Raw genomic sequence first — 18,671 nt, 5'->3', positions numbered from 1 at the left:
CCCACCCCGGCATCCGCAAGGAACGTCGACGAACGCTTCCCGTATTGCTGGTTGTACAGAATATCACGCGCGTTGACTTCCCGCGACGCCTCACAATGATCGTGTGCTCCGTATAGCGCCAGGTCGCGCGTCATCTGCAGGATTAGCGCCGGCGTTTGTTCGTGCATTCCCGCGTGGATACAGAAGACACCAAGCGCCAGCGACGAGTCTGTTCGAGCGATGAAATCTAATCGCCCAATCGTGAGTAAATTATGGCTCTTTCTCGTTCTTTGATAATGGGATGATTTAAGAACACTATTCCACGTATTGTTGCGATAGCAATTATATGGACACCCCAAGCGAATTATTGCCGTCGCCGTCGTCGTGAGGCTCCGTATATATTTAGGTATGTGTATGCTATACGCCACGCCATGTTATATTACATGCGGTATATGAGGGTTATATTGCCACACAATTATATCACTTAAGTTGCTCATACCAGGTCTTATAAGTTCCTGACAAAATTGTTCCTCGGGATTTTGAGAATGTCAGCGCACAAACAAATCTCATGAAACAAAACACCGACAGCCTACGCCTTTCGACTTAAATGTTCTCAGACTTAAACATTAAAAGTGCAAACCAATCACAAAGCTCAAACCTGAAAATGATGTAATTTTATTGGCGCGGCTATGCACTGCCTCCGGGATCGGCCCAAGAAAGAGGTTTGAAACATACCCTATACGGAAAAGTGGTAATAAAGTCGCTATAAAGAAAGACGTTGGCTTTAATTGATACAAATGAATGAAATTGACTCCACCTACACATTATCACCGGGCTCGATCGGTCGTGAACGAAAGGTGATAAGGAAAGGTGATAAGAAAGGAATAGAATAATAGAGCGAAAGTCATCCTTGCGCTATACCCACGGCCCAGCATTCAAACCCACTTTCCGGCGTCTAATATATAACATTTCCCGTACGGATCCTTTTTTTTTTCGGTTTTGTGCCGCTTTCCCAAGTTCGTTTCATTCAAATTAATTTCTCCAGTAACAGTTAGATGACGCCGGAAGACAGTCCTGCAGTTTCTGAATGTTATCTTAATCTTCTACGTTGATGTGTACTGCGTTGTACGTGTCTCCGATTATATGGGCAAAAAAACGCGTCGGCGCCTGATATATCCCTTCCTTGGGTGCAAGGAATAGTAATAATTAAAAAAAATAATTGGGCTGGTTCTGCGTCTAGATCCCGCCTATTTGTCGCCAACTTCCTCGCTTCTTGCCAAGTGTGAATCAGGCAGCCTGTTAGACAACACGTAACATTTAAATAAGCGTTATAGCGTATACCTCGCGGATGCTGGATGGTTGAACACAAACAGGACTTGGAGGCCGAGTGCGAGTAGAGAGAAACCGAAGACAAGTTGAGTTCAGCGGGTGAGATGTGGCATGTTTGCCGGCTTTTCTCGTTCAGTGTCGGGTTAGAAGTGTAGCAGCTGCGCAAGACGTGTAAGCGGAACGCATAGTAGCCGAGCACACACGCGGAACGCGGAGGCAGCCACCGTGGAATGAAGATGGATGAGCGTGACAACGCTAAACGTGGCAGCAGTTCACGTCGTGTAGGGACGAAACACTCCTCTCCTAAAGACCTTCTTGACGCTAAAGGTCCTTAACGAGGCCATATAAATAGCTTTACTATATGTAGGTTAGGGTTGCGTTAGCATCGGTAAATAACTTTAACCCAGTTAACCTCGCGGAACCTTTTTAATCGATCAGTTGATTAATTTGTCGGCTTTGGGAACTTAGGTGCGTGGGCTAAGAAATCAAAAGTGAAAATTTTTGTGGATGAACTTCGAAGAAAGAAACAAGCAGCGCTACTTGAACGGACAGGTATCACATCATCGACACCTTGCTTGAGTGTACAGTGCTCAGCGAATGAAACGCGATGTACTCGGAGTGCGTGGCAGCCGGCACTTTTTGAGCCACCGCTGAGCACTGTGGTCCCCAAGTTGACTAATTGTGGTATACGATGAAGGCGAGAGCCCTTGCGACACTTTGCGATTGCTTTAAGTGCCGCGCTCGTGGTAGGCTTTTGTTCCGACTGCTGAGAGACCGTGCACGAAGACTCTGTCTCAGTCGGAATGTACTCAGTCTGCGGTTGCCTTCCTCGCTGTTGTACGAGGATATATAGCGGGGACGTTCAATCGATTAATCGCGATTGAAGCGTTACTTGATTAATGGGAAAGAAGTTAATCGACAAATCAACCAAGTAGCCCAGGCTTCGTATTCTCGCGCAGACTCGAGCATAGGGCAGCAACCGACTGCAACGCGGGCGCCTCACTTACGAAGTGGGAAATATCTTAAAGCCTGCGCGCGCGGCCGTGTTCGTAGCCGGCCAACCTTCACTCCAATTGTGTTGTTAATTTTTTTTTCGGGGAAGTTTATCAAGTGACTCGCACTGATAAGCAGACGGAGCGCGCGCACGAGAGAAAGAGAAGCCTTGCGTGTCTCAAAAAGCGGGTCCAAGCCAGCCGCACTCAGGCGACATCTATTACGCCGATCCCAGACACGAAGAGAAGTGGGGAAAAAAAGAAAAAGAAAAAACCTCCACGTTCTCGGTGCCAAGAAATCTCGGCGTTGCCGTCACGGCCGGCGTTTCGAGGCTACAACCGGACGTTGTGTATACAGTATAGATTGCCACGTTGTACAACTGGATGACGCAAGAGAACTTGTATACGGGACGAAAGTGGTGAAACGGAAGGAAGGAGGGAGGGTTGCCAGAGTTACCGAGTTGGCTACCGCGTCGACGACATCGTGACCCGAGTCGCATTTCACCCGCCAGTCGTGTGACGTGTAGATACGGTCGACGCTCTTTGATATAGACGACACGCCGCTCGTGCGGCGGGAAAAAAAAAAAAAACTATTTAGACGAGGCCTTGCGCAGGCGCGTACGAATTCTCATTAAAATCGTGCAGTGCTGCTGAAACTGGAGCTGACCTCGCGGTTCATCGGAAGGAGCCGTTTTGCCGATGCACAGAACTTGAGGCACGATCCACGAAGGTATACAATGCGCCCGCACGCAGAAGTCTTATTCCCGAATCTGGAGCTTTCAGTTGACGCAGGAACGGCTTGTCATACGCTCTCACTTTAAGGCCTACGCCCGAGAGATATCGATATTGCTATACGCGTGTGGTATTTGGATTGTTTCAACGAGGCGCATGAATAATTTATATTGATCAAGTTCAACGATACACGCTGGATCTTCCGCATATATTCAGGTCGTGTAAGCACGTGTGATGTGCCCGCCTATACATCAACCACAATCTTCTGCGCCCCCACGAGTGTCCAAGTTCATGGCTCGAATCACAACTTCTTTCTTTTCTGAAATTTCGTGCGTGACAACAGGTTGCACTTTGTCCAACATAAATAATAGGCAAGCGCGATCATTTAACCCTCTGGTAGCCCTTGCTTTTCTTTCTGTGACGCGCCTAGCTATCGCAAGTTTATTCTACGTCAGTCAGACAGCACGAAAGCAAGGCCATATGGCAACACGATGCACGCCGCGCTGGCAGGCGCTCATTTCCTAACCCCACAGCGACAAGATACAATTGCAGTATTGATACGTCAAGGATTTTAGTTGCGACATAACTTCATGCGCTTGTCGAAGCCTAATCACGTGAACAGTCTTCCAGATGCCATACGACGATGGTATGTCATAGAAAACTTCCTCGAATCCAAGAAGAACGTCGTGCCACAAAGGCTAGACAGTTAGAGACACCATACGGCGCGCAAATGACGCGATTAGGTGTATGAAATCACGAGGAAAAGCGTAAATGACGCCACCATAATGAGGGAATCAAGGGTAGCGGTTTGAGGGCACCTAAAGTAGCTTACGGACACCCGCAATGTTGTAAAAATACGCTGCGAGGAACGGACAGAATGAAATCAGATAGAAAAAAAAGTTTAAAAAAAATAAAGGAAAATGCGGCAGCACGGAATGGGAGCTGCGCGAATCAGTGTGTACCCTATACTTATATTCGTGTCGAAAGTTCTTCCTGTGGCTCATCGTTTCGAAATCGTTAATTGGCTTAGTCACGCGATCTGGACTGTTCTCCAAGAACCGTTGCGCGAACGTTCCGATACTGACCTTGGTCGTGAGACCAGAGTGCGGAATCTGCTCGTCGCACGACAGAAGTAATATTATACAAACGCGAAGCGTTTAGTGACGCCTGCGTAGAACGAAATGAATGAAACCGCTGACATCGTGTGCACGCATGGTTTGCACTATATATAGCATGCGCGAGTGTTAAGCACAGCCTTAACACATTCGTTCTCAAATATCGACGCGCTTGTCTCTCTCTGCCATTGCAATACTTTCTGCGTTGGCGATATCCACAGCGGACTTTCTATTCTTCCTTTAATCTCTCTCTCCCCTTTTCCCTTCCCCCAGTGTAGGGTTGGCAACCGGGTTCAGTCCTGGTTAACCTCCCTGCCTTTCATTAAATCATTTTCTCTCTCTCTCTCTTTCTGCGTTCTGTCGCTCCGAGGAATGCGAAAAGCGGACTGTAGCAACGCGGTACTTGGAAAGCTAACGACGACAGGCTTGTGTGTATTTCTCCCTCGTGGAAGAGAAAACAAGCCAACAAAAAAATGTCACAGTTTCGCCCTAAGGGCGAAGCAATGAATGCGATAGCAACACAGCAATGTCATACGAAGTAAGGTGAGCGGCTTTGGTAGCAATATGAATTGTAGTAAACATGACCTGATTAAGTAAGCAGGTGTGCTGCGGCGTAAGTAGACCGACATGAAGAGAGACTCGATGACCACGAGAAGGCGCGTGTGAAACGGTGGTGTTGATGAGAAGCGCTTCCCGTGGGCAGCGCGTGCGAAGGGACACACCTGTAGCGCTGCACTGCCAATCCGGGCAGCATTGCATGTGTAGCGAGCGTTGGAAAATGTGGCCCGACTATTACTAACTGAATGAACAAGCGTGGTGTCAGCGCGCACAAACACGAAGAGATCACACTGAATGACAGCAGACAACGACTGTCAAAACGCTGGCAGCAAGCATACGCCGCAGCGGGCGAAGGTACGTGCGGTCTATCGCTTCAACGGAAACTGAGCGGCGAATGCACGGCGCTTAAAGGTCAGAGCCGTGTGGAGATAAGAGACGGTGCGAGCGAGCGACGAGCGCGGTTGTTGGCAGAGAAGTGCGCCCCCCCCCCCCCCCCCCCCTTGCTCCCTCAATCGTGATTGTGTAGGCGCCGTCGCAGCAGCATACTTCTTCGCACGACCTCTTATACTTCTCCAAACTTCCTTACATCCCTCCTCTCTCTCTGTCTCTCTCGTTCGTCGGCAAACACCCATGCAGCCCCGTAACCTGTACCGTTCAAACACCTATACATGTCAACGCCGTGGCACAGCGCGGGACGAAAATTATGTGACGTAACGTCTTGCGTGACGTCGCAGGACCAGTAGTCACGTTTCAGGAAGGAGTTTCCCCTCACCGATAGTATTTCGCTTTATTATTTGAACGAAGACTCTTCCCAGTGGTCAGTCCCGCGGTCAGCGACCGCTTTCACTCTAAGAGTTCCTGCAGCACCGTCTGTCCATGCGTTCGCATCTTATCCAAGAATAATAAAGAAAAGGTCGAATAGTTTAATAGGCATGACTAATGCTCCGTACGTGGCAGTGACTGCTTAAAGCGCAGAATAATCACTCACCAAGCAAAAAGTAGAAGACGAAGGAAGAACAAGATGGGAAGCACGGAAGGAACCAGACGGCTACAAGAGGTCGGCGATCGCTTCAGAATGCCGATGAGAATTATGGCACGCTCTCCAGTGTTCAGCCCTTTCGCCGTCTCATTCCCGCGGACTTGGCTCGCTCCGGGAAGACCAGGAAGCGTCGTCCTTCCTAGCGCCCACTTTCGCCTACACCTTCGTTTGTACATCTCGTTCGATGCGCCACCATACTTTAGGCGTGCAGGCAGATGCAGGGAAGCAAGAAAGAACGACAATCGATTTCGCTCGTCGCTTACAAATTGCGCGCAAAACAAATGAAGTCCGGCGCCGCAGGCGTCAGACAAGGACGATCGACGACTCCGCGCTTCGTCTGGATGCCTCTGCAGATAAGCCGCGCAGTATATACACAGACGCCACATTGCTGCTGCTGCTGCTGCTCTGGTGTGCAACGCATTCCTTAAAGGTGGTGAGCCACCGGACAGGCTCACATGCACGGACAGGCCTGCTCGCCAGGAGCGTGCGCATATGTCTCGTACGCTCCCTTTGGCGCCCGCGGCTAGCTGGCGCCGGCGATCTCACAATGAGAAACGACGGCCTTGGACAAGTCTACGGTCCAAACGAAGAGTTCTTGCTCGCAGAGAGCGCCGGCCAGTCTTTCACGGGTGCTTCGCCGTGGCTTGGCCACTGAAAGCGGGGAAGGATAGAAGTTAAAAGAGAGGGAGAAAGAGAAACACGAACGTGCGCAAAAATACCAGCCGAATTGATGAACGATCTGGTCAGTATGTGTGCGTACGCACGCAAACGCCGCTGCTGAGCCGTGGTAGTGCACCCATGTTGGCCGGACGGGGCGCAGCGACCCCACGAAGCGGCGCTTCCTGCGACACAACCCGAGCGACTCGGCGCTCGACCTTCACCTCCGTCTTCGTGCGCCGGAGCGCCGCCTTCAAGGGCGAGGGGGGATGGTGCGCACGACGAGAGGCTGCGTCGCGTATCGCCCGGCGAATGATGTACAGTTTTAAAGCACTTCGTTCAAGGACGCAAGCTTATCTTTATACTGCGTGTTTTAAGGCCGACTTTTTTTTTTCTCTCGCGGTCGCGCTATAGGTGTCGCCGTTCAATGGAGAAACTATTAAGGGAGGAGAAAGAACGAGACAGCGACGGTACATGTTTCGCAATCGACGTCCTGCGGCGTTGGCTCGCTTGCTGTTGAAGCTATTTTTCTACCGACATGCGCGATCGCTATCCGCTGAGCGTGTCTGGAGCCTTGGCGTTTGTAGCGCAATGGCAAATAAAATGCTAATGCGTCTGTCGTACTGAGCGCGAGGTCATTGTAATAACGGCTCTGGCGACATTGTTGGGGTGTTGTGCGTGCGGGACCGCGCTATAGCGTTTCTCTAAAGCACCGTCAGACATTCTGCAGATCGCAATGTTTCTCTCCGCTTTCTGCACGTACAGTAAGGTAGATCGAATACAAAATAAATTCTCGATTCGCATATACTTCGACTCAAAACGAAATTGGTCTGTTCGTAGTCGAAATGGAGAATACTCGAACACACTTGCTGATCCACTCTGAGCAAGTGCTGAGTGAGCAGCACTATACAGCGAGCGTTGAGCACAATGTCGTTGGCAACTGTGGGCGACAGACGAGAACCGGGAAACGCTGGCAAGAAGCGGTACATACGCAGTCACGAGGGCGAAAGGAATACGAGCTCGTATGCCGGAAGAAAATGCGAGAAAGGCGGCGGCGAGGGAGAACGGTAAAACGAGTCGAATCGGAATCCGACGACACTTCGACGCTTCCTCGTCGTCGATTTCGTTGATCGGTTTTCCTTTCTCGCGCCTCCGTTACAATACGCGTCACCGTGCAGGTGTATCTGCTTTTCACCGCCTACCGTAATCGGAAAGGTACAATGCGTCAAAATTCGAAGGATGAAGTTTATTTCGTGTTAACCGCCGCCGGTGGCTCAGTGGTTATGGCGTCCTGCTGCTAAGCGCGAGGTCGCGGCTTCGATTCCCGGCCGCGGCACTAGTGTGCTTAGATTTAGCCTTAAAGAACCTCAAGTGGCCAAAATCAATCTGGTGACCTCCATGACACCGTCCCTCGTAGCTCACTGTGCAGCTTTCTGACGTTGAAACTCACAATTAAAGTTGTATTACATCACTGTATTTTGTAATAAAACAACATTTCTCTACCAAGTAATTAAAGATAAAGTTCTCTATTTTGCACCGAGTTTATTAAATCATTATTTTTCGTTGAGAAGCTTGGGTAACGTTAGCTGGGACACCCTATAAACGATGTCCTGTTCGTATCACTTGACCCGCCGCTTGTGGTGTTTGACACGTATATAGAACGTAATCCAACTATCCGAGAGTACAACTCCCAACTAACGAAATACCTCGACAAATGTCTCCGCTACAAATTCCTTCGGGCCGAATTCGCAAAGGATTGCTTTCGCAAGAACGTTCTGTCATTTACCAGTCTTTTTCGCTAATACTATATTCACGATCCCAATTGGATGGATGTTGTTCTTATCAACCACTTTAGCGCACAGAGTACTTTGTTGATCAGCCCGTACTCGCAAAAAAAAAAAAGATGACACACACACACACACACACACACACACACACACACACACACACACACACACACACACACACACACACACACACACACACACACACACACACACACACACACACACACACACATGCAGGGTGTTTCAGCGAACACTTTCATAAATCTTTAAAGGTTGTCTGTGGCAGTTAGCACAATTCTAGTTCATGAGCTGGTCTACTCGAAGAGGCGGACATTACGTGCACAAGCAATTGAAATGCATAATCGGCTAATTAACAAAAAAATGTGGTTGATCCCTCTTATATAGGAATCGGTATAGAACACGAAAGTGAAACGTGTCTTCACAGAAGTAGTGTAATGTTTATTGCATATTGATATATAATGTATATTGGTGTTTTGTGGCTAAAGCGCCCTTAGGCGTTGATGCACCCACGCTGACGCCTGGTGGCACGTCTCCTCCATCACGACTACCAACGTCGATGACCACGAGCAACCGTCATGCATATGGAAGCTGCACTACGCTGCACACGCTAGCACAACGCGAAAGACGAAGCACGCAACTGACACACTAATACAACGCGCAAGACAAAGCACGTAACTGAATCGTCACCGAGTCAAATCAGCGCGTACAGCGCGTCGTAATTGCAGCCTCCGCGATCAACTTCAGAAATATTTTCAGAGCTAATTGCGGAGGCCACGCTCCGCTGTGCTGAGTACGGTGAACGCCGGTGGCGTTGGTAGTGCTTCTTGATGCCAGCGTCCCTTCGAATGCTGGCATCGAGGCGTCGTAGTGCTGAGACCACCGAAGCGTTCACTGTCGGTGCGCGTTAGTGTCATAATGCAGTACTTCTCTTTTCTGCTCGTAGGTGGCGGCACCGCCCCGAGCAAGAGCGCGGGTACACGGAGGAATCACTATTCCTTTAACTAATTACCTGACGACCCATATTGTAATTTACAAATTGTAGCCATGAGTTCACAAGGCGGATCCATTTGGAACGAATTCTCGGGATAACACCAGTTTCGAGATATTAATTCCCGAACTTTGCGGCGAAATGCATTGGCGTTCCAGTTAGTTTGTTAACAAAACGTCGCTTTATGCATTGAAGCACAAAATTAACTGGAACGCCAATGCATTTCTCCGCAAAGTTCGGGAATTAATACCTCGAAACTGGTGTAATCCGGAGAATTAATTCAAAGTAGATCCGCCTTGCGATCTCCACGACTACAATTTGTAAATTGCAATATGGGCCATCAGGTAATTAGTTAAAAACTTAATTAGTGAATTTTTGTTGATTAGTCGAATATGCATTTCAATTTCTTGTGCAAGTAATGTCCGCCTCGTCGAGAAGACCAGCTCATGAACTAGAATTGGGCTATCTAGCTGCCACGGGCAACCTTAAATAAGTTTGAAAGTGTTCGCTGAAACACCCTGCACATATATATATATATATATATATATATATATATATATATATATATATATATATACTCTTACTCATACTCTTAAAGAATACTCTTACTAGAATTGTGCGCAAGAAAAAATTCTAGCCAATCGTGATGTTGGGCATATATCATTATCGAAGGCTATACCGCGGCCAACGACTAAGCAAACTTACGAACCAAACGCCTTGCAAATTCGGCCCCTGAATGTTCGACCTCTCGCGCCATATGATGAGCAAATGCGATCTGATCTAATCCGCCTTATCGCTTTCAACAGAGACTCGGTGGATATTTGTCGAACAGTTTGTAGCAGAGGTGCTCAATCACATCGCGACAAGGAGCAGAAAGGCACGTCGTTCCTTTTAAGAACAGTGCTTCTACGCGCTTTGCAGTGCAAAAACCCCGGATGACGATCGTGGGTGCGAATTCGACATTCGCGCTTCGCACGTTATCACGCGTCGCTCACGCCAGCAATCACGTGGCTGCGGCGCTGAACACTCCGGCGCCTCCTGAAAGGAATGACGAAAGTTTTTTTCACGGCTTGCGCGATGTCGGCGCGTTTCTCCTTGACGCTTTCTTTTCTTTCCTCGCCGCATCACTTTGTCTTTGTGACTGACGTAAAAGAAATAAAAGAAAAAAGCCAAGCAGGAAACACAGTTGCCTGCTTCGAAGTGAGTGATTCGTTCCACGTTCGTCGGAGAGGCACTGAAATAAATTCAGCATGCGCAGCAAGAGAAGAATTCATCCACGTGCGTAGTTGTACAGCCGGCGCCCTCCATGAATACATCAAGGGCTCGCTATAGAGAGGGCGTGTCGAAAATACTGCACGCGTATTGGCTGGATCAAAGGTGTGCGCGTTCGTGCCCTGTAGCTGCGAACAGCCTGATATGCCTGATACTTCGCCGAATCGGCTGTTGCTTCACGGATACCTAGGGTGAAGAAGGCATAAAAGGGCCTCGCCGCCAAACCGGTGCAGGCTCGCGACCAGAGTTGCTTTCCAGTCGTATTCTATAACAGAGGCCGGCGTCGCTTTCCGAGCGCGCGGAGTAATTGTATACCTGATGCGTGACTCCTTCAGCTTCGGTACTCGTGACCACATCATGAAGCCCAACAAATGGCAAGCGCTGGTAAAGTGTCACTTCTGTTTACTATGCGATGCGGGATCAAAACATGGGCTAGCCCTTTTTCTATAACGTAAACGTAGATATTAGTGGGGATTAGCAGGCCAGAGGCATGGTTTTTCCAATCAATCTCTTCGCCTTACCTTTCATTAAAACCTTCTGCAGCTAGCAAGAATTATGTTAGTAATAATTATAAATATAAACAAAAGAAAACAGGGAAAAAAGAAGACAAAAGAAAAGAACAAACGAAGGCAAGGAAGACGACCAGGACGAGTGCTCTTTACATATTTAATTCATCCGGAAGGCGCACTAATATCTACAACCTCTTCATTCAGTTACATTTATATACAACTTGCCTTGCCATGTATAACCTTACCGTCTTCCTTCCCACCGTTTTTTTTTTTTTTTTTTCGTGCTCTTTTTTCCTGTTCATGAACATGTACCAACTTTTCCAGCAGCTTACTTTACTAGTGAGAAATAATATGACCTTACTGAGCTTAGCATGGATGGTATGCGCACACAAATGTGCGCAAAAGTCAAGAGCATAAATTGACAGACGATGATGTATGCTAGGGCAGCAGACGACGTCGCGTTACGTGACAGAACAACATTGCAAAGGCGTGTACGCACTCTTCGTACGCGAGGGCACTTCTCGGGAAGTCAAGCCGGCCAATCCTTACATGCGAACATGATTATTGGAGAAAAGTGCCGGCTTTTCAACGACAAGCTAGGTCTTTCGGACGCGAAAATTTGTCAATTTTATTACCAGTGTTTTATGATTATAAAGGTGCGCATATAAGCGAGTGCCCGTCAATCTTGATAAGGAATGATATGATGGCGTAAGCCGGTGACGATCTGCCCTTGCGACCGCAAAGCTTTTGAGTCTCTTTGTCGACGAATAAGCGCTGCACGTTGTGCTTTGTGGGTTCGAAATGACTGTATAATGTCAATTAAACAAACGCTTTCCAGCCGACAGAAGCTGTGCTTTCACTTGCTTCGAAGACGTGCAGCGCCATCACGCTGGTACTTTTTAAGAAGGTAACCAGACACACACGCGTCTACACGCGCCTGCGCGTCGACCGGCATCTGCAGGAGGCAGCGCGTAGGCGAAGAGCTATCGAAAGACGCAGAGACCTCAGGGATTGTGGCGATCGCTCAGAAGACGCGATGTTCACGACGCCCGGAGCCGATCCTCGCGTCTCCCTTCACCGCCCGCGGCGCAGCATAGATGCTCGTAGGAAATGGAAACCGCAAGGAATAGTTTGCAGGAATGGTGTGGAGGTCAGCCGATGTAATTAAGATAAAGTGAATTGGAGATCTCGGGCGTCCGTCCTGCAGTGGGCACGAATAATTAAGAAGGAGGAGGAAGACAAAAACCGTAATCTGTACCGGGAAACGCTTGCGGCGAACGCTATGCGCGAAGACGATCTTTCTGTTCTGTTCTTGTTTTTCGCTGTTCTGTTCTTGTTCTGTCTCCGCTACCGCGGATGCGTCGGATGCACGGAAGCGAGCGCCATCTGGTGGTGCACGCGGCGCGCGCCTTCCGCTGTGATTGGTTGAGTGTTTGGCTGCGGAGACGAAGAAATCCCGGGACCCTAGTCATGTGCAGCTTCGCTGCAAAATAGGACTATCTTTACCCATCGCAGCTCGATCTACTAGCCAGGACCCACACACTCACACACACACACACACCTTCAGTCGTTAGCGGTGCAGTCATCAATGCACCATCTTCACTCTCGCGTCTCTCGCGTGGTATAGAGAGAGAGGGGAAAAAAGGAGACCACTGCGCATGCGCACGCCCGCGCTAATCTGCGACGAGGATGGTCCACTGCAGTTTGCATAGCGGCCGCGCGATCCCTCAAGCCTTCTTCGGGGTAGGTGCGCGCGCGCACTCGCAACCCAGATGCGGTCACAAACAAACCTTTCTCGCGCCGTGCAATCCAGCGCGAGTGGGCCCGCGCCGCCGTGCATGCGTACGTACTACGTATATACGTTTGTCAGCTTTGACGTCAAGGCTGACGCCTCTGACACGCAGCGCGCGGCCGTTCGCGAGAGAATGCTTGCGAGACGGCGCCGCCGCGGCACTGGACGGGCGTGCGAGCTATAGGGCTGCAATGCTGCGCGCAGCGCAGGCCAGGTCGTCCGTGCGCGTGACACTTTTTGTTCGAAAACACCCGTGACATCACGCAAAGGGAAGGGTGTGCGTTGATTCGCGAACCTCCGCGCTCCCGCGGCCTCGCCCATCGGCATGAACCTTGTTTGCCCCCTTGACCAAAGCCGCGTCTCTCCGTACTGGAGCGTGATTAAATTTTATTTTGCTACGAAGCATGGCAGCTTGAAAGCGCTCGTGCGGGCCCGCCGGCGTCATCGCGGAGTTAACCTTTTAACTCGCCGCTTTCACGAGCGCGTAGCCTCGCTTTTAACTAAACATGTTTGCGCCGTCTACCCCGTGCCCGACGAGGCGCAGGTGCGTTCACTGCGCGTGAGGTCGCGCGACCATGCACGCAGATTGCCGAAGGGCGCGCGAGCGAATGGAGCCCATCTGCATAAATATTTTGATAGACGGAAATCCGTGCTCGCGAATGTGTGTGCGCAGGTTGTTCAGGAAACGTGACCGTGTTTCGTGGTGTTCTGCGTATACGCGAAAGGACCGCGAATGTGCGCCCAGATGCTTGGAGTCGAAGCATTGAAGCTGAACGTATACGCGCGTACTGCACATATGAGTATCTTGAAGAGAAGCGTCGTATTTCGGCGACAACTCATAGCATGTACGCCAAAATTATGATTATTGATAGTACTTATTTTGTATGGCGCATAATACATATATAATACTGTATGAGGTATTGCACCTACTGTATGAGGTATACACTCCTAATCTCCTTCGACTTAGATTTCAGATATAAGCGGAATATCTTTGCGAATATTTTCCGCTGACCTGAATGAAACGGCGTTCCGCGTAAAATCACAAAATATATGGAACTGCGTTTCATGTATTTAAACCGATTAATTTTAAGCTGTAAAGGAAATGTATTACTATGAATATTGATATGACGATAAAAGAAACATAACAAATATGTGGGACTTTGTTCCAGTGGAATATATTCACTTTATGTGGTACAGTGTTACACATGACTGTGCCTATTATACGGAACACTGTTCTACACTCACGTACCTGGAACCGTTTTTAAGTATGTGACTCTATCGGATGATAGCCACAAGTGTGTGGAACACTGTTCTGGATAACAGTGGCTATTTCATTGGAGCACAGTTCCACATATTTATTGTCATGTTTGTTTAAAAAGTAAGAAGTTCAGATTTGTGGGACGCCGTTCGAGTTAGGTAAAAGAATGTTACTTGCAAAAATTTCCCGCTTATAGATGGAACCAAAGCAGAAGGAGATAAACGTTGCACTAGATTCCGTTATACGATACTGTTGCAACTCCGACTCCACCGTTTATCTCAGCAAAATCTGAATGATGTTTCTACTTTGGCTCACATTGACGTAAAACAAACTCAGTGGCGCAGCTAATGTCGTTAGTCCATCCTTGCCTCTTGCATCACATATTTCGCTTCTGGGTAGCCGCCAAGATTTGCACAATCCCACAACTGTCGTCAAGACATACATAGCTGCGTGCCCTGGATATTTGCTCACGATGCTATATACCAATAGCATAGACTGCTGCTGGCGTGTTCCTTTTGCCATATTATTTCTCTATAGGCGCAACGACTTCTCAGTATAGTGCGCAATGCAATCGTGATGTCATTAAAGCACGACGATTACTGCGAGCAGTTGTGCGCTGAAATCACACCGGGTGCATGCTTGTCCTTCTGGTGCACAATTATCGACCACGTTCGAGGGAGTATAGCTGTCGGCCGCTATCGTAAGGTGTGCTCATTTCTTTGACAGATGCCTTCATCGCACGCGCAAACGGAGATGTACGCTATTTATACCGTCGCTCTCTATCGTGCTGTATATATGTGAGAATATCACTTATTTAAGGTGCACTAGTTCTGCTCTTTACTGGCATTTTTCTTAGCGACCGGTTTCGTGAATCATCGAACCGGCATCCGGAGGACGGTGCACTTCTCCGGTGTTAAGGACTCGAAGCCGTGCCACGCACGAGCTGTTAGTTTACACACTATGACGTGCCCTGACGTGAACTTGGATGACGGCCAGGTACGTGCGCTTGTAGGCACGCCGATGCCTCCGTATATCACGCCAAGCACGTAAGCTGCAGACGTATGCCTCTCCCGCGACAAGCTCGTGCAAAAGGAGCAACCACAACGAAGCGTATTTCGGGCGTATTCGCAGCGTGGGCGTCGCTCGTTACCCGGTTGACGGGTAAATTTTGCAACGCGCTACGACAACGCTGGCAATACGGGCTGCACGAAATAAGTTCCTTATGGCAATCGATTAAACTGGGGTACGCGTTTTAGACACTACTAATAGCGCGCATGCACCGAGCAACGTCGACGCTGAAAGTTCGCCTGAGATACACTTCATGGGGTCGCCGCATTTTAAGACCTGCACACGTCCTCGTAATTCCTGTTTCACGTGGCACTATACCTATGCCGAGGCATCGTCGATAGAAAGATTAATTGATTCATTCATGAAGTTCACTGTGCTAATCAGAGACGTCGTGGTGGAGCGGAAGGCATCGGATTAACTTTGGCCACCTGGGGTCCTTTAATGAGCACCTAAATCTAAGTACACGAGTATTTTTTTGGCATTCCGCCTTCAACGAAATGCTGTTGGGAATCGAACCCACGACCTCGTACTCAGCAGTAGAACGCGATAGTCACTGCCGCCGCCGCGGCGAGTACAGTAAAAAACTGAGGAGCATGGATCAGTTGCGGTTATGACACAAGCTTGACTGGTTGCGCTTCTGTGCCTCCTGGGACTGGTAAAATTGTGACGCAGCAGCTAGTAAAACGGCGGTTGTGGCGACCAGGAAGGTTTACAGTAGCGCTGTTATATATAACTGTTACGTTATAGCGCAGTTATATTGATGCGAAGGTTATGCTGAACGAAGGCGTTGATACGCGAGGAAACGGAAGAGATCGAGGTGCGTCGTTAATTAGCTGCAGGCAGATACTTGGGCTCGCACGCTTCCGTGGCACAATTTGGGCACAACAGTGCGATGCGGGCACACATGCATCTTCTACGTGTGAGCTAGCTTTCTCGGTGCTGCCGGGAATTAACGCTGTCGCTGATGTAGAAGAGACAGGCCGTCTGCGCGACGCACAATGGGGGAGCTGCGGCGAGCCGAGGTCCTCCGCAACTAAACCGGCGCCTCAGCGGGAGAAAGGAAGCGGATTGTGGAACATTTGTTTTTTTTTTTTTTTTTTGCGTTCTTCTTTGTTTCTTTTCGCTTCTCGCCTGGAGTCTCTCGCGAAAGAGAGAGAAAAGCCGCCGCCGCCAACACAGCCCAGCCCTTGCTTCCAGCTGGACGCCTGCCCGCATTTCTCGAAGCAGAGGAACCCAACTTCTCTGTGGCACGAGGCACGGCGGGATAAGAAGACCTGCCTCTTTCTCTCTCTCTCTTCTCTCTCTCTCTCTGTTTGTCTTTCGTGCTTTCGTGCTTTGTCATGGAAAAGGTCGATTGCAGGTGTACATGCTAGGGGAAAAAGTGCGCCCAGCACTTTTTTTTTACAGTGACGGGAAAGATAAGGCGCGCGAACCTCGAGGCCTGAGAAGAAGACTTGGATATGTTCTATGATCGAGGCATAGAATGCATCTCTCGCGTTCTTCCTAAAACGTGCGATCGCTACTGCGTGTTGCTGTTGGTAACAACACTAGAGCGCGTAGGGGTGGTGTTGGTGATGATGATGACGACTGCGAAGTAGAAGACAATGATTGATACGCTGATTCGTTAGCGCGATCATTTCTGAATGGGCCTATAACTCTACTCCCCAGTATTGGTTTACATCGCGGTGATGAAGACATTGGAAATATTCTGTACACAGAGAATTCCATCGAAACATCAACAAACAGACTTCAACTATCTCAGGTTTTCATAGAGAAATCAATGGTGTCCATTAGGACATTGATTACAAGATTACGTTGGCAGCATCCCCGCCACTAAACGTATATTTACACAGGTCTGGTCTGGTAATCTCTCCACTATGCCATTTTTGCAGGGAAATGAAATCTTTCGATCAGTATTTTTTATTTTGCCACCGGTTCATTGTACAAAGGAAAATATTAGTTGAAACTGCAATTCGTAAATTTGAATTGAATTTAACTGCTTTGGTTCTGCTCTCCTTCGGAGCTTCAGCTCTAGGCTTTAGCCACGAGGATGTGTTTGGCGCTTTTTATGAGTTCATTCAAGCAACAGAACGCTTTCCATGCTGATCACAGTTTTCAGTATACAATCCCTATTGTACTTATAAAATCCTGTCAGGCTAAATCGTTCAGGGCACCTTATTCTTATTTTTTAATTACAATAATCTATTCATCTGGTTCGAATTTCTTTCCACAATTCTTAAATTTATGAAGTATTCATTAGTTCCTATAAATTCCAGTGCGTAATTCACACCGTCCCCTAGAGTCCTGCCCCCCCCCCCCCCCCCCCCCACTCCGTAGTGACCACGTGCCATATCTTGAAAGGTCACCATCATCATCACTACCACCACCACCATCACCACCATCATGATCTTATGTGGCTACTCTTTCGATTATCATTTGTGGCTACTCTTTCGATATTGTCAGCGCTACTCATGTCTCAGCCGCATATGGTGTGAAAACCGGATCTGGCTGGCCTTTCCCACGTGCTTCCCTGTAACCGCTGCTTAATTGTACCGGTTCAACAATTTAAAAAGAAAATACGCATGCTCCGTTTGCTTTACCTCGTTGCTAACAGCTATCAAGTCCACAAGCCTAAGGTAAAGCGCAAACTCTCCATCCCGCAGCAATGCCAACTGTTTCGCTTCCGTGCGCTCAACGAATCGCGACAACAACCGAAGGGAAACGCGAGACAGACATATCCCACGCTATGAGAAATTATTCTGGATTATTCCTGGCGTGTCTGCGGTGCATCGCTGTAATACAGCTATACAGCGTATACTCTTGTCTCTGTTTTATAGCACTTGTCGGCGCGCCTTGATATCCCTGGCGGAATGCCTGCGCGCTCAGAAGTGTGCGTTCGATTACTTCAAGGTCGGCGCGACCGGATAGGCCGAACAGTGTGATGATGGATGCACTTGATGCAATGACAAAACTTGCATGCTAAAACTGAATCCACGGAGAGAACCTTGACGGTAGGCGAGCAGTCTTACTCACGGTTCCAGCGGTATACAGTCCACCTCGGTTCGAACTGGAACGGACCAGCTCGGGCAGCGTGTCTCTGAACAATCCGATCCAACGCGCCCTGTCTCTCGTTGTAGCTACCGGCCTCGAGTAACTAATTAGTCGTCTTGTTACGCGGCCAACACGTGTAAAGCAGCGCATATGTATGTACAAGGAAACCGACTAAACGGCGGCGACCGACTCTTAGAGAGCTCGTCGCTTTGGTGCTGTTTGCTAGATATTTTTGTGGCCGTGCATGGGAAATATGAAATACTGTGTTCTGTACGTTAGGCACCTGCATTTTCTCCTGCCTGATTTAACTGTGTTGCCTTGGAAAATAAATTAAGAAAGGTAAAAAAATGGCGGCATGGAAACCCCAGAATGTTGTTTCAGATTCAAGAAGGCCGAGGAAGTAACGAGTCAGGTGTAAGAAAAACTGAAAGAGATTCACAGCAGTTTGTGAGTATATGTATGAAGACAAACACACTTGGTAGAAGACGAATAGCGCACGCACCACATTCATCCGAACTTACGAA

At 48.7% G+C, this 18,671-nt stretch overlaps 1 protein-coding gene across 4 annotated transcripts in view; it reads left to right on the top strand.

The window, feature by feature from the left end:
* LOC119450250 (sodium- and chloride-dependent glycine transporter 1) overlaps window positions 1-18,671 on the top strand; it is a 123,413-nt gene that overhangs the window by 71,971 nt on the left and 32,771 nt on the right. The window contains exon 1 of one of the 4 annotated variants that reach the window (XM_049665734.1): window positions 123-240. The exons of 2 other annotated variants lie outside the window; for them this stretch is intronic. In XM_049665734.1, the coding sequence (XP_049521691.1) occupies window positions 220-240 (21 nt within the window). In that variant the 5' untranslated portion in view covers window positions 123-219. Of the gene's footprint in view, window positions 1-122; window positions 241-10,490; window positions 10,854-18,671 lie in introns of those variants that run through there. One more of the 4 variants, XM_037713636.2, reaches the window with a different exon arrangement.

This window comes from Dermacentor silvarum, chromosome 4, assembly GCF_013339745.2.
Source record: "Dermacentor silvarum isolate Dsil-2018 chromosome 4, BIME_Dsil_1.4, whole genome shotgun sequence".
NCBI lineage: Eukaryota > Metazoa > Arthropoda > Arachnida > Ixodida > Ixodidae > Dermacentor > Dermacentor silvarum.
This window is presented reverse-complemented; position numbering and strand designations above follow the sequence as displayed.